The sequence below is a fragment of the Schistocerca gregaria genome, chromosome 2 (assembly GCF_023897955.1).
Source record: "Schistocerca gregaria isolate iqSchGreg1 chromosome 2, iqSchGreg1.2, whole genome shotgun sequence".
Lineage (NCBI taxonomy): Eukaryota > Metazoa > Arthropoda > Insecta > Orthoptera > Acrididae > Schistocerca > Schistocerca gregaria.
In genome coordinates this window covers 323,127,179-323,143,050 of record NC_064921.1, presented here as the reverse complement: position 1 = coordinate 323,143,050, position 15,872 = coordinate 323,127,179, and the positions used below count along the sequence as shown (strand labels likewise).

General features: G+C 44.8%; 1 protein-coding gene across 2 annotated transcripts in view; it reads right to left on the bottom strand.

Annotated features, from left to right (window-relative positions):
* The window catches only part of LOC126336966 (T-box transcription factor TBX20-like), a 258,016-nt gene that overhangs the window by 153,437 nt on the left and 88,707 nt on the right, over positions 1-15,872 (bottom strand). For both annotated transcript variants that reach the window (XM_050001175.1, XM_050001174.1), the window contains exon 2: positions 13,646-13,973. In XM_050001175.1, coding sequence (XP_049857132.1) covers positions 13,646-13,973 — 328 coding nt within the window. The remainder of the gene's footprint in view (positions 1-13,645; positions 13,974-15,872) is intronic.

Genomic DNA, 15,872 nt, shown 5'->3' with positions numbered 1-15,872 from the left:
TGTATGGTACATCGTTATTTCTCGAGTAGTTCCTATGACAGTTTATCTTACCCCAGTAGGTGACACTCCCTTCCTCCATGTGCCTCCAACTGAACCTGTGCTCTGTCTCCAATGACATCGACGTATATCATTCTTTAAAATCTGCTTCTGCGATTATTATTCTCGAACGTTTTAATCGATGAAAATATAGCAATGGCTGCTGGAGTTTATTTAATAAGATCTTTGTCTTTCTCCACATAAGATCTATATCTAATGGAGACGACAGAGATTTTGTAGAAAGGTAAGATCCATCCAGCGGAATATGAAGGTGCTAAGCTCCAACTACAAGTTCATTCTCCTTATAAATAATAATTACACTTTCATTTGCAGTAACAGGAGGAAGATCTGTATGGGGCACTAGGGAAAAAGTTTATCCATTAACTTCCGATTGGCGCTGGCACCACAAACATCAGAACACGTGCACAGTTTTATAGTAATTTATTATCTCTTAGTGTTATCGGTGTTTTCTTAATCTTCATCTAGAAAAATAAAATTTATTTAAAATCTAGATTTTTTAGTATATATATATATATATATATATATATATATATATATATATATATATATATATAAAAGGGGCAAAAGATGGAAAAGGGGGGGGGGCAGGGGACAGGAGTGAAAGTGGAGTGATGGAGATTTTGAGAAGGAAGGGAAAACATGGAAGACGCAGGACGGTATGTCATGAGCATGGCGGATTTACATTACGTAAAACGTTACAGTAACTTGCGTAAAAAAAGAGAGCAAAATTATGTGAAAATATATCATTACAAAGAAAAGTATAACCTTTCTATTTTTTGTAAAATAATTGAAAGCGCATGTTTAGTTTTACTCTGTTTCTAGATCGAAGATGGTCCAAGGACCTCGAAACTCGTCATACTGTAAAAATGGTGCAACTGGGACCGGAAAATAAACGATACATCAAAAATTAAAGAAAAAGCAAATTTATAAATTCCATAATTTGCATGAAATTTAATCACGGATCGTTCCCCAGTCGTCCACATGTAATACACGGACTAAACATTTCTTATTGTAAATGTGGTAATAGGAAACATACGGTCTAAGGCGCTGCAGTCATAGACTGTGCTTCTGGTCCCGGCGGAGGTTCGAGTCCTCCCTCGGGCATGGGTGTGTGTTTTTGTCCTTATGATAATTTAGGTTAAGTAGTGTGTAAGCTTAGGGACTGATGACCTTAGCAGTTCAGTCTCATAAAATTTCACACACACACAATAGGAAACATAAATAAAACTTCCCTCACTTGTAGTATGTATATAAACAAGCCTGAAATCCTGCTCATTACGTTTCTCATACGACGCCCAGCGCGGTTTGTTTTCCATTGCAAACAAAATGTTTTTTAAAGTGAAATTCTATACGACCATTCGACAGCGTGGTCCCAAATTAGTCGAATGTGTTATTCTTTTTACCGATATGTGTTAACAGAAACAGTAAAACAGCAAGAATAATCACCTCTCCAGCAGCAACTGAGCGGCGCTTCTACATGGCGGTAGCAGTCAGTCGAATGAGCGCATAAAACTGAACTATAGAAATCATTTTGTTCGAAACGGGAAACAAACCGATGCTTTCCTTCGAACTGCTAATGTCTAACGAAACATCTAAGAAAATAAATAAATAAATATTTCTCTTGTGATGAACATGTCGGCTATAGATCTAAATTTGCTATGCACTTTAAGGATGTGAACTAGGGTTCGAAGATATTTTCGATTTTTGCTGCAGTGCTAGCTTTTCGATAAACGATATTCCTCTCCCCATTGGCGTATTGTTATTTTATGTAAAGTAAATATTTCAAAGTGCGCTCTTAGCTCCTTCGTGAAAAAATAAATTATGTCATTATATTTAATTTTAGCGTGTCCATAGATTTTTGTTCCCAGTGATGGCTAGGAAGAAGCTATGATGGAAATAAAAGAAAGGTTCGGAAGTAGGATTAAAATTCAGGGTGAAAGGATATCAACGATAACATTGCTATTACAATATCTGCCGAATGGAAATTCAGGAAATTTGTGGTAAGGTCTCACGGGACCAAACTGCTGAGGTCATCGGTCCTTAAGCTTACACACTACTTAATCTAATTTAAACCACCTTACGCTAAGGACGACACACCCACCCATGCCCAATGGAGGACTCGAACCTCCGACGGGAGGAGTTGCGCGTACCGTGACAAGGCGCCTGAGACCGAGCGCCTACCCCGCGCGGCCGCTCTATTGAGTACAGAGACTGAGAATAAAGCGGTAAAAGATAAAAGTAGTGAGCAGTTCTCGACGCTGAATACAAAGGAAAACTTTGCATCAAAAGGCAATCAAAAAGTAGATGAAGTTAAGGTATTGTGGTAATTTGGAAGAAAAATAGGTACGACGAACGAAGGAAGCAGAAGAGGAAAAGCAGACTACCACAGTCGTGAGGGCATTCCTGGCCAAAATAAGTCGACTAGTATCAAACATAGACCTTAATTTCGGGAAGAAATTTGTGAGAACGTACATTTGGAGTACAGCATTGTATGCCAGTGAATAATGGACAATAGGAAGTCGAAGGGAGAAGAGAATTAAAGCGCTTGAGATTTGGTGCTACAGACAGATGCCGAGAATTTGGTGGACTGAAAATATAAGAAAGAAGGAGGTTCCTTTCAGAACCGACGAAGAAAAGAACATATGGAAAACACTGACAAGAAGAAGGGACAGGATGACAGGACATGTATCAAGGCACCAGGGGAAAACTCCACGTTGCAATTGTTGCTAAGGCGGGTGCCAGGTTGGGATTCATTGGGAGAGTCCTTGGAAAGTGTAGTCTATCAATAAAGGAGGTGGCCTACAAAACACTCGTTCGGCCTATACTTGAGTATTGCTCATCAGTGTGGGAACCGTACCAGGTCGGGTTGACAGAAGAGATAGAGAAGATCTAAAGAAGAGCGGCGCGTTTCGCCACAGGTTTATTTGGTAAGCATGATAGCGTTACGGAGATGTTTAGCAAACTCAAGTGGTAGACTCTGCAAGAGAGGCGCTCTGCATCGCGGTGTAGCTTGCTATCCAGGTTTCGAGAGGGTGCGTTTCTAGATGAGGTTTCGAATATATTGCTTCCCCCTACTTATACCTCCCGAGGAGATCACGAATGTAAAATTAGAGAGATTCGAGCGCGCACGGAGGCTTTCCGGCAGTCGATCTTCCCTCGAACCTTACGCGAGTGGAACAGAAAAGGGAGGTAATGACAGTGGCAGGTAAAGTGCCCTCCGCCACACACCGTTGGGTGGCTTGCGGAGTATAAATGTAGACGTATATGTAGATGTAGGTGAAAACAGACTGGAATACATCCAAAGAATAACTGAGGACGATTGACTGTTTGACGTGAACGAGAAAAAGACATTTCAGTCTTTTATTGAAGGTTGGCGAATGCAATGAAAGGTCAGCCAAGAGGGGCAACTTAAACCTGCCGCACTTATTTTGCGAACCAACTGCAGCGCCTCTGTCAACAGGTCAGCGATTCCGCGTCGCAGCGTGCAGTTTGTGAGAGTTTCCAGCAGATGTTCCCACGGTGGGGGCTGCGACTTTGACAAAGCGGTCGCTTTGTGTGGCACGAGCCGCGTCGGCGCAGATCAATATTGTGGCCACGACGCCGCCAAACAAACGCGCCGCCACGCCGACAGGTGGGGCCAGCCCGCCGCCCGCTGCGACACGCGCTCTGTTCGCCCTGTGCCGACCGAAGCGCGCACTTGCTGCGCACAGTACCGGCAAGTGTCGTCGAGAATCGCGACGCTTCAAAGCGGCTGACGGAAATCACGTTGCTTTCCCGATGTCGTCATCGTGGATACTTAGATTGCATATTAAACGCAGTTTTCCGAAATTCCTTCACCAAAGAAGACGAAGTGAATATTCTAGAATTCGGCTCGAGAACTTAATGGTTCAAATGGGTCTGAGCACTATGGGACTTAACTTCTGAGGCCATAAGTTCCCTAGAACTTAGAGCTACTTAAACCTAACGAACCTAAGGACATCATATACATCCATGCCCGAGGCAAGATTCGAACCTGCGACCACAGCAGTCGCACGGTTCCAGACTGTAGCGCAAGTATCGCTCGGTCACATCTGCCGGCGCCTCGAGAACAACTGCCAACATGAGTGACTTGGAAATAGATGTTCTCGGTGTACCGAAGCAGCTCAAAACACTTAATAAAGGCAAGTCTTCCGGTCCAGATGGAATACCAATTAGCTTCCTTTCACAGTATGCTGATACAGTCACCCCATACTTAGCAATCGTGTGCAACCGCTCGCTCGACAGAAGATACGTACCTGAAGACTGAAAAACTGACAGAACACACACAAACTCCAGAAAGGAAATAGGAGTAATTCGCTTAATTACAGACCCATATCACTGACGTCGATTTGCAGTAGGATTTGGGAACACATACTGTGGTCAATCATTATGCATTATCTCGAAGGTAACGATCTATTGACACACCGCGAGGACGGATTCAGCTCTGTATTCGCACGAAGTAATGAGTGCCGTCGACAGGGGATCTCAAATTGATTCCATAATCGCCGCGTGCGATTAGCCGAGCGGTGTAAGGCGCTGCAGTCGTGGACTGTACGACTGGTCTTGGCGGAGGTTCGAGTCCTCCCTCGGGCATGAGTGTGTGTTTGTCCTTAGGATAGTTTAGGTTAAGTAGTGTGTAAGCTTAGGGGCTGATGACCTTAGCAGTTAAGTCCCATAAGATTTCACACACACTTGATTTTTTTTTTTTTTTTTTGGATTCCTTAATTCAAGACCCCTAGAAGGCTTTTGACACAATGTCTCACAAGGAACTACTCAACAATTGGCGTGCCTATGGAGTATCGATTCAGTTGTGCGAGTGGATCCGGTGAATTCCCCCTCAGGAAGGTCACAGTACGTAGTAATCGACGGAAAATCGTCGAGTAAATCAGAGGCGATATCCAGCGTTCTCCAAGGAAGTGTTTTAGGTCCTCTGCTGTTCCTAATCTACATAAATGATTTAGGAGGTTGTCTGCAGATGATGCTGTCATTTACTGTCCAATGAAGTCGTCAGAAGATCAAAACTATTTGCAAAATGGCTTAGCCGTGATACCAGAATGGCGCGAAAATATGCAACTGTCTCTCAATTGGAAAAAGTGTGAGGTCATCCACGTGAATAGGCTACAATAAGAAATACGTTAAATTTCGATTACTAGTTAAATCACACAGATTTAAAGACCGTCAAATAAATTAAATACCTAGGAATTTTAATAACGATAACTTTAATTTGAACGATCACACAGATAATTTTGTGAGAAAGGCTGCGTTTTATTGGAAGATGCAACAGGTCTACTAAAGAGACCATCTACACTGCACTTGCTCGTCCTCTGGTAGAGTACTGCTCAGCTGTGAGGGAACCTTATCAGATAGGGCTCACGAAGGACATCGGAAAGGTTCGAAGAAGGGCAGTTCGTTTTGTATTATCGTGAAATAGGGGAAAGAGTGTCACAGATATGATGAGTAAGTTAGGACGGGGATTATTAAAACAAAGGCGTTTTTCGTTGCGGCGAGATCTTCTCACGAAATTTCCTTAACCAACTTTCTCCTCTGAATGTGAGAGTATTTTATTATCGCCAGCTTACGTAGGGAGAAATGATAATCATAATAAAATAAGAGCCGGCCGGAGTGGCCGAGCGGTTCTAGACGCTTCAGTCTGGAAACGCGCGACCGCTACTGTCGCAGGTTCAAATCGTGCATTGGGCAAGGATGTGTGTGATGTCCTTAGGTTAGTTAGGTTTAAGTAGTTCTAAGTTGCACGGGACTGATTACCTCAGATGTAAAGTCCCATAGTGCTAAGAGCCATTTGAACCATCTGAATAAAATAAGAGGAACCAGATCTCGCACAGAAAGATTTAAGTCTTTATTTCTCCCACGTGCTGTTAGAGAGTGGAACAATAAATAAATAGTCTCAAGGTGGTTCAAAGAAAACACTGCCAGGCACTGAAGTGTGAATTGTAGAGTAGTCGTGTAGTTGTAGAACGCCAAGGGGATACATGTGCTTTAACTACGCGGTGCTGTAAAATTTCTCGCTGTGGACGAATCTATGTTAACAGAGGCCACCACAAAATTTCTCAGGGTCTTATTAGAGAACGCGGCTGTTTCGAAATATACTTTTTATGCATAATGCTCTAGATTGCATTGGATGAATTTACAGCAGTTTACCGATTTCAGTTCTATGAATCCATTAGATACAGTATTTTGTTGGAAAGTCAACGCTTCGAACGGTCACCTAGCGCTCAGCCTGGACACTTGGATGTCAGCAGAGTTGTCAGGTGTGGAAATTGGGCACTAGTTGGCTGTTCGACGTTTTATTGTTTGCAACAAGACACTGCTTCTGATAATGACTCATTGCATTCGAAAGTAGTAAACTGTTCCCAGAATGATTTTTCAGTCTGCAACGCCGAATACACTGATTTGAAACTTTCTGGCAAATTAAAATTCCTTGGTGGATCGGATTCGAACCTATGAACCTTGCCTTTGGCGGGCAGCTTATAAGTTGCCAGCCAGAGGTACTTGGGAACCATTGAGGGAGACGCCGAGCTGTACTACAGATACATCCATGTTAATATCAATGTAAACACTGAATGAATGAAAACTTCACTGACCTCGATACTTCAATAAAAGTACACATCACTGACTCAGTCAGTCCTGGAAGCATTCTCGTGATATCCAGGATATCCGGTTTCGAATGGCGCTCTTCTATGAATTTTCCATTGTCACGGTACATTATCCATATTGCTGCAACTGTGGCATATTGCTGGCTAATGTGACCTTGAGAAGTTTGCCAAGATTGTGATAATGACGTTTCAAGTGTTTACAAAGGGAAATTAAGAATAAGTAAATTACAACTAGGTCAGTATTTGCTTGTGACCTCTTGGTGAACTCGATCCGGAGACGTGCTGCGCTCTAGCATGTGTGGACAACATTCTTCAGTCTCGTCGGGACCTGGCTGTTAACTGCAGAACACTGAAGGGACATCGAAATGGTATGGCCTTTCGGCAAGGAAACGCCTGGCACCGCTCAGGTATGCGAATGTGTGCAACTTCTACAAGCCGAAATTACACAGCAGATCAAACGAACTCTTGAGACGCGTTCTTGATTAGCAGCCATCCAGTTCCGCGAACATCAAAGGATCGCGCGAATCCTCATCGGTCTGACGTGAAAGGGAGACGACGTTTACGACTGAAAAGTGCGTGGCGAATTTGCGACAGCCTTTGCACCAGAGCGATCTCATTTCGGCGCTTTATTCCGCCGCTTCTGTTGGCATTCTTGCGCAAGACAGTCAAAAATATAAAAGGAGAGGGCGGAAAGAAAAATACTTGCTCATTTGTCGCTTGTTCCACTGCGCAAAGGAAGAGGAATCCTAAGAGCATCAAATCCGTTAAAAATTAGTGTGATAGATAGTAAAGATAATTTGCAGCGAATCTAGGCACAATATTGATCAATCTGTAGAGCCTAGAACCGCTCGGCCACTCTGGCCGGCCACAAATAATAAAAGCTTATGCTGTTGCCTGCACATCTCCTGCGGACACTGTCGTCATAACTATAAACATGAAATTATACACATAGACCTTGCTCCGGAATCCGTCTGTCTATTGGTGGAAACGTATGAATGTCGCTTCTGTAGCGTCTGAGATAAGCGACAACTAACAGAGAGGAAATATGTATAGATTTATTCCGAACCAGATTTATTTTGTCCATGCTGTTTGACCACACTCTGCTGACCGATCAGTTGAAAACTTTACTGTAAACGTTTCTAACCATGTCTAATGTAGATTCTAACGTGTGAGATACCGCAGTAACCTTTCAAGCGTCAATAACTTCAGCAGACAAATCATTGTGTACCATTTGTTGCCGACTGGCGAGTGTACGTTTGCCGAGCCGAGGACGGATGCAATAAAGGAAAATTGCCCGCATCGCAGTCTACGACGGTTCGCTATCGACCGACGCGGGAAGCTAATGCTCGCGCGAGAAGGCGGTGCGATGTGTGCGCGAGGCGAGGTGCGAGCGCAGCTATCGATTGCCCGTGAATCAGTAAGACGCGATTCGGCGCGAGGTGTGGGCTCCCACGCCGTCAGGAGCGGAGCGGCCGCGCTGCTCATTCCGGCTGACAGGGCGCGCGCCACCTGTACCGAGTAGCGCAGTAATTGGCTGCGTGTCTGCTGCCGCTGGAGAGGCGCGCTCTTCCAGGCGCTGCGCCGCGGACTGCGCCAAATGGAACAACCGTCGCTCCGCTACACTGACAGCTCCAGCCCCATTTGTCGGGGCGGGGATCGTGGCACTTGCTCTCCCATCACGCAATAATTTATCCCCCATTACGTTCCCCAACTGGAAGGAGCACTTCTTGTCATTTAGTTCACAAGCTCCCTAATAACATACGCTTACGTTCCTGAAAATCTGAGGATCCATAAAGAATAATAATAAACCCGAAGAATATTAGCAACAAATTGTTAATTCAACTATACGGGGTGTCTTTCCTGAGAGTCGCCAGGCGCATTTTCTCTGGTCTGCAGCTGGCGTCAGGCCAGACGAAATACTGTCATCAAGTCTTGGTGCGACATCCAGTGTGGGCGGAAAGCGTTGGTTCACCTCCCGTCACAAAAAAAAAATTATTTTTAAAGCTGAATTTTACGTGCCGATTCAACAGAGCAGTTCCAAGTAAGTCTAGTGCGATATTCGTGTTATCGATATATACACTACTGGCCATTAAAATTGCTACACCAAGAAGAAATGCAGATGATGAACGTTTATTCATTGGACAAATGTACTAGAACTGAGATGTGATTACATTTTCACGCAATTTGGGTGCGTAGATCCTGAGAAATCAGTACCCAGAACAGAAAACTCTGGCCGTAATAACGGCCTTGATACACCTGGGCATTGAGTCAAACAGAGCTTGGATAGCGTGTACAGGTACAGCTGCCCATACAGCTTCAACACGATACCACAGTTCATCAAGAGTAATGAGTGACGTATTGTGACGAGCCAGTTGCTCGGCCACCATTGACCAGACATTTTCAGTTGGTGAGAGATCTGGAGAATGTGCTGGCCAGGGCAGCAGTCGAACATTTTCTGTATCCAGAAAGGCCCGTACAGAACCTGCAACATGCGGTCGTGCATTATCCTGCTGAAATATAGGGTTTTGTAGGGATCGAATGAAGGGTAGGGCCACGGGTCGTAACACGTCTGAAATGTAACGTCCACTCTTCAAAGTGCTGTCAATGCGAACAAGAGGTGACCGAGACGTGTAACCAATGGCACCCCATACCAAAACGCCTGGCGTATCGCCAGTATGGCGATGACGAATACACGCTTCCAATGTGCGTTCACTGCGATGTCGCCATACACGGATGCGACCATCATGATGCTGTAAACAGAACCTTGATTCATCCGAAATAATGAGGTTTTGCCATTCGTGCACCCAGGTTCGTCGTTGAGTACACCTTCGCAGGCGCCCCTGTCTGTGACGCAGCGTCAAATGTAACCGCAGTCATGGTCTCCGAGCTGATAGTCCATGCTGCTGCAAACGTCATCGAAGTGTTCGTGCAGATGGTTGTTGTCTTGCAAACGTCCCCATCTGTTGACTCAGGGATCGAGACGTGTCTGCACGACCCGTTACAGCCATGCGGATAATGTGCATGTCATCTCGACTGCTAGTGATACAAGGCCGTTGGGATCCAGCACGGCGTTCCATATTACCCTCCTGAACCCACCGATTCCATATTCTGCTAACAGTCATTGTATCTCAACCAGCGGGATCAGCAAAGTCGCGATACGATTAACCACAATCGCGATAAGCTACAATCCGACCTTTATCAAAGTCGGAAACGTGATGGTATGCATTTCTCTTCCTTACACGAGGCATCACAACAACGTTTCACCAGGCAACGCCGATCAACTGCTGTTTGTGTATGAGAAATCGGTTGGAAACTTCCCTCATGTCAGCACGTTGTAGGTGTCACCACCGTCGCCGACCTTGTGTGAAGGTTCTGGAAAGCTAAATTTTTGCATCTTCTTCCTGTCGGTTAATTTTCGCGTCTGTAGCACGTCATCTTCGTGCTATAGCAATTTTAACGGCCAGTAGTGTATTAAGATGGGCAGTAAAGCACGATGAATATCTAGTACTTTAGCGTCGACAGCACTGCCCTGGCTCGCGCTGACTGTTGCCGCCATGCAGTAGCAGCGCTGCTCGGTCGCTGCTGGAATATTGGATATTCTTGCGTATTTTACTGCCCCTATTAAGTTGGGACGGCTTTGTCGAATGGGCAGGTAAAATTTCGCTTTAAAATGATTTTGTTTGTAACGGGAGACGAACCTATGCTTTCCGTCCACACTGGACGTCGCATAAAAGATGTTATGAGCAGTTTTTGTTTGGGAGGGCTCCATCTGCAGATTGGGAAACGAAATTGTAAATATCTGCCGAAACACCAGAGAAGAAACACCTATGACTCTTAGAGAAACACCCATGATCGACTTACTTGAAGTATTTGATGATCGGCTTATCCAGTGTTACTATCATTATTCAAGAAAAATTGGTATGACGTAGCTGATTCGAGCATTTGAAAGAATTCATGAGCTTCATTTGAAAATTTGTACCGGAGCAGGGAGCGAACCTGGATGCTCTTTTTCTCTATAACGGTTGCCTTAGCTGCCTTGGAAAATGCAGTTAGGCTGCAAGCAACCTGGAAAACGAGTGGGGTCACAGTATCAGTGATGAGCAGCACTTGGGAATTTCGGTCGGACATGAAGTGCATCCGGTTGGTCGAGCCGGTTAAGGCAAGCGTTCTAGAGAAGCAGGTTCTTGGCCCTGTACAAATATTCAAGTGCAGCGGCTGAATTCTCTCAACGCCCGAAACAGCTAAGTGACACCTATTTCTTTTACACTATTAATGTTTCAGGCAGATAGCTCATGTCGAGGCCTAGCATCTATGTCTTTGTGACAAGGAAGATCGGCGTTATTCCAAGCTCATTGAGTGACGAGCCGTCAGACAACGTCACACACAAAAGCATGACTCAGAGAGTACATCGAATGTTTCATCAGCACGAGAGTGAGTTCGAATGGTGTATGTTCGAGCTCAGATGACTTCATGGTGTTGCGGTTTGTGAAGTTCATACTGGGAGAGTTTGTACACAACTACTTGGCCGCTAGTGGTGCAGACGGTACCGCAGGGAAGGGGACAACGACAGCAGTGGGGATTCCCTTGCCGAGGGACACAGCGCTGTGGAACACATGTAGCGCTACAGCTGAAGCCTTCACAGAGGCCGGCCGCGGTGGTCGTGCGGTTCTAGGCGCTCCGTCCGGAGCCGCGCTGCTGCTGCGGTCGCAGGTTCGAATCCTGCCTCGGGCATGGATGTGTGTGATGTCCGTAGGTTAGTTAGGTTTAATTAGTTCTAAGTTCTAGGGGACTGATGACCACAGCAGTTGAGTCCCATAGTGCTCAGAGCCATTTGAACCATTTTTGAACCTTCACAGAGACACTTAGTTCTCATAACTTCTAAGCTAGAGCTAGGGACTCTCCAAAAGATCATATTACGAGGTTGTGCCAGGACGACCACTAATTCGACAAGTCAACTGTATACTATTGAAGGTACAGCCGGTTACAGGATTACACTGAAACTGCAACAGAAGGAGCGATTTATTTTCGCCTGACTGATAAACAGTTTTTCCTTTCTCTTGTCTCTATGCTAAAATCAGCTTCTTTTGACTAAACACAGTGAGTTGTACACAATTCCACCTTACTAAGACTCTAACGCAGTTGCAAGGGTGACAGAATTCTGAGACAGTCTTCTCTCACTATTAAATAAACAACTGAGAACAAGTCAGCTCAGTAGGTTACGGAATGGTCACGCACACTATGAAAACAAATGTGAAATTTCTTCACCTACGTTGTTGCAAAACCCATACTAATTCTCATTCTACCAACTGACGATGGCCCTTCAGATGATTACATTATTTCATTGATAAAAATCTGTAACTACTCTTATGTCACGATAGATAGGAGAGTGTCGCTTGCTAAACGTGTGGCAATCCTCCTTGCATGCTATCATTTGCTAAAAACACGTTTCGATATCTCGAACCTTTGCGACTTACAAGAGATGATGTGAGTATTTCAGTTTCGTTCTATCATTTGCATGCACGTGTGAAAGGGAGCGCAGTAGATGCAATCTGTTTTCTCGAAATTCGAGACAGATGTAGTTCTCAAGTCTAAGGAAAAATTTAATGTGTTAGCTACATTTTGTATACATACTGTATGACCTAATATGCAACAAATGTAAACTAATAGTGACCCCTATTTTTCATCTAAAAGTATACGAATTCCGCGCACTACCTTACTTAATGTCGAAATATCCCGATAACTAACTATTAACCCAATAACTAAATGGCAGGCTGTTCATCATGAAGTTGACGAATGAGGCAGAGATCTTCAAGACAATCAAATTTTTCAGCTAACTGTTCCATTTAAACAATATGCATCATATTTTAGGCGTCTTCCTTTATCTGCCAAATGAAATTAGTTAGCGTTCCCGTTATTATCATCCCTAGTTCTACGAGTAAACAGCGCAGCAAGAATTTTTGCTCATCTACTTTGTATATGGTCGCTGTTTCCTACTAGGGCTACATGATGTAGATTTCAAACACTGCATTAATATCACACTGTAGACTGTACATCTGCTGAAACCAGGCTCCTTCTCAGACTGTGTCCTCTCTGAATGACCATTAACCCTACATACAACTTAGCCTATGTAATCGTTTAGGTCCATATCTTCACGCATTGTTTTCCCAAGTGTTTACATGACTCGAAAGACTGCAGTTGCTATTCATGAATCATGCAATCAAAGGTTACTGAAGTTTTTTTAAAGTTTTGTGAAGGGCAAGGATGAATAGTCTTGTACTGATTTTTTGTTCACTTTTGAGTAATATACTATCATGATTATCGGATAGCATTTCAGCAGAGGTAATCGCATCAATCGGGAGAGATCTGAAGTCGCAAATAGTAGTGTCTGTTGCGTCTCATGAATGGCACATCCTTGGGACACAATCTAAAACACGGAAACTGCAATTGCCAGGAAATTTTACTGAACCTAGATACATCGAACACACCTCGTTACATCTGTTATGTCGAGTCTGGTGGTCTAGTGGTGAAGTGGGATCGAATCCCAGTCGAATCAAAGACATTTTTCAGTCCACCGTTAATCTAAACTGAACCTCACAATGACGTGAAGATTCGTCCCGAACGAGTCATAGTTCGAGTTGCACACCAAACTGCAGTGCCTGTTCCGCTGGTAGGATTATTGTGATAGGTTAGGGACACGCAAGGCGCTAAAGTGGTGTGCAATTGAAAGACTTGGATCAGGTCGTTGAGCGACGTGAAATTATTATTATTATCATTACCTCTACCGTTAACTTCTTGGAAAGCTTGCATCAATAGCGGGAGCTCAATTAAGTCTGGTCGGTTTTTCTGGAATCGATGGTAGTTTCCCACAAAAAGGTCATTTTGTTCGAAATGGATACATTTTGTTACGAGCCAGAATATGTAGCAACCAAGCAGAGTTAAGTGAGAGGCCGGCTCACCTGCCGGACTTGGTGATGATCATCTCGGTGCCCAGCTCATTGAACTTGTCCCACAGCTCCTTGGTCTCGAGGTGGCAGACGACGTGCCGCAGCTCCTCGCTGTTGCAGCGCTCCTGCAGCAGCGGGTTGCGCGTGGGCGGCGGCGACGAGCTCTTGCTGCCGCCGCTGCCGCCCCCGCCGCCGCCGCCGCCGCCCCCGCTGCCGGTGGGCGTGCACACGCCGCCGTCCGTCGTCGACGACGAGATCTCGGGCGGCGTCTCGCGGCCCTCCGCGTCGCTGCTGCCCACCGACGATGGCGTCGGCGTCGTCGTCGTCTCCACCAGCTTCTCTGCAACGCGAGAGCCACGTCGTCAAACGCCGGGCAAGAGAGGGGTCAAAGTGTCGGAATAATTGTAAACAGAAACGCCCACTGAGTGAGTAAATGATTGCTTAATGTTTGAACATAATCTTCTAGGGTAAGTAATCGCGTCAACCTTGAGGGCGTCCGCGACATTACGAGAAACATTCTCCGCTCTCCGTCTACGCTTCCTCAATCCTACAGGAAGATACATTTAGTAGCTGGAGAGGATTTTGTTGAACCAACACACTGCGGAAACGTTCACATACTTAATACCCATTTAATGAATAATTAAAAAGAGTATAAGCGAGTGATGTACATAAGAACACTTACGACACTTTCTGTCGCATCAAAGACTATTCTTCCTGTATCTGCTTACGAAAAACAGATGCCCGATCCAGGTTTGTGTGGTGGAGAAGTCACGTAAAGGGTAATCGCAGTACTGGCTGGAGCCAGCGGCATTTACGGTTTAGCTCAATCTGTGAGTTTTAAGTACTTGTCCCTGTTAGAGGATGTATGGTAATTAATAGCGAAATGTGACACAGTGCGATTAGAATGAGGTGAAAATAGACATGGAATACCTCCTAATATCGTGTCGTACCTCCTTTTGCCCGGTGTAGTTCAGCAACTCGACGTGGCATGGACTCAACAAGTCGCTGGATGCATCCGAAGAAATATTTAGCCTCGCAGCCTTCGAAGCTGCCCATAACAGCGACAGTATTGCCAGTGCAGGATTTTATGCACGAACTGACCTCTTGATTATGTCCCATAAATGTTCGATGGGATTCATGTCTGGTGATCTGAGAGAAGACATCATTCGCTCGGGTTGCGAACAGTTGTGACCTACTGACACGGCGTATTGCCATCCAAAAAAATTGCATCGTTGTTTCGGACCATGAAGTCCATCAATGGCTGCAGGTGGTCTCCAGGTAGCCGATCATAACCATTTACAGTGAACTATGGGTTCATTTAGAGCAGCGGATCCAGTCCATTGCATGTAAACAAATCCCACACTATTATGGAACCACCACCAGCCTGCGCAGTACTCTGTTGGAAACTTGGATCTATGACTTAGTGGGATGTGCGCCACACTCGAACGCTACCATCAGTTCTTATCAATTGAAACTGGGACTCATCTGACGAGCCCACGGTTTTCTATTCGTCGAGCACTACTTAACAGGATGATTACAGTGATGACACAATCTTATTAGCGGTTGCCCATCGACAAAAGAAATTCGCTGACTAGCAAACTGGCTGACAAGGTTTATGCGCTGTAGAGCACTACTTATATTATGAATGTCATACTGATTTTCTACCCTATCCCCGTCTGACCTATTATTAGCCAGCACTACAACCCAATACTGCTTTTGTAGCCGCAGGCACCAAGCTGCTACTGACAACCTTGCAATGAGTCAACATTCCACAACAAGACAGGTAAATATCATTTTGAAGTTTTCCACCTCGCACGATTGGCCACTTTCTGTTTTACAGGCCATTTTAAAGCGAAGTGTGGAATGTTGACTCTTTGCAAAGTTGTCAGTAGCAGCTTGGTGCCTGCGGCTACAAAAGCAGTATTGGGTTGTAGTGCTGGCTAATAATAGGTCAGACGGGGATAGGGTAGAAAATCAGTATGACATTCATAATATAAGTAGTGCTCTACAGCGCATAAATCTTGTCAGCCAGTTTGCTAGTCAGCGAATTTCTTTTGTCGATGGGCGACCGCTAATAAGATTGTGTCATCACTGTAATCATCCTGTTAATAAAATGGCTTTCAGATCGCCTGCACTGCCGTTTAGTAAAAGGGTAACTGTACACACCCACTGCACTTTAAAACGTCCTGTAAAGGGGAAATTGGCCAAACGCGCAAGATGTAATAAACTGAATACTTGC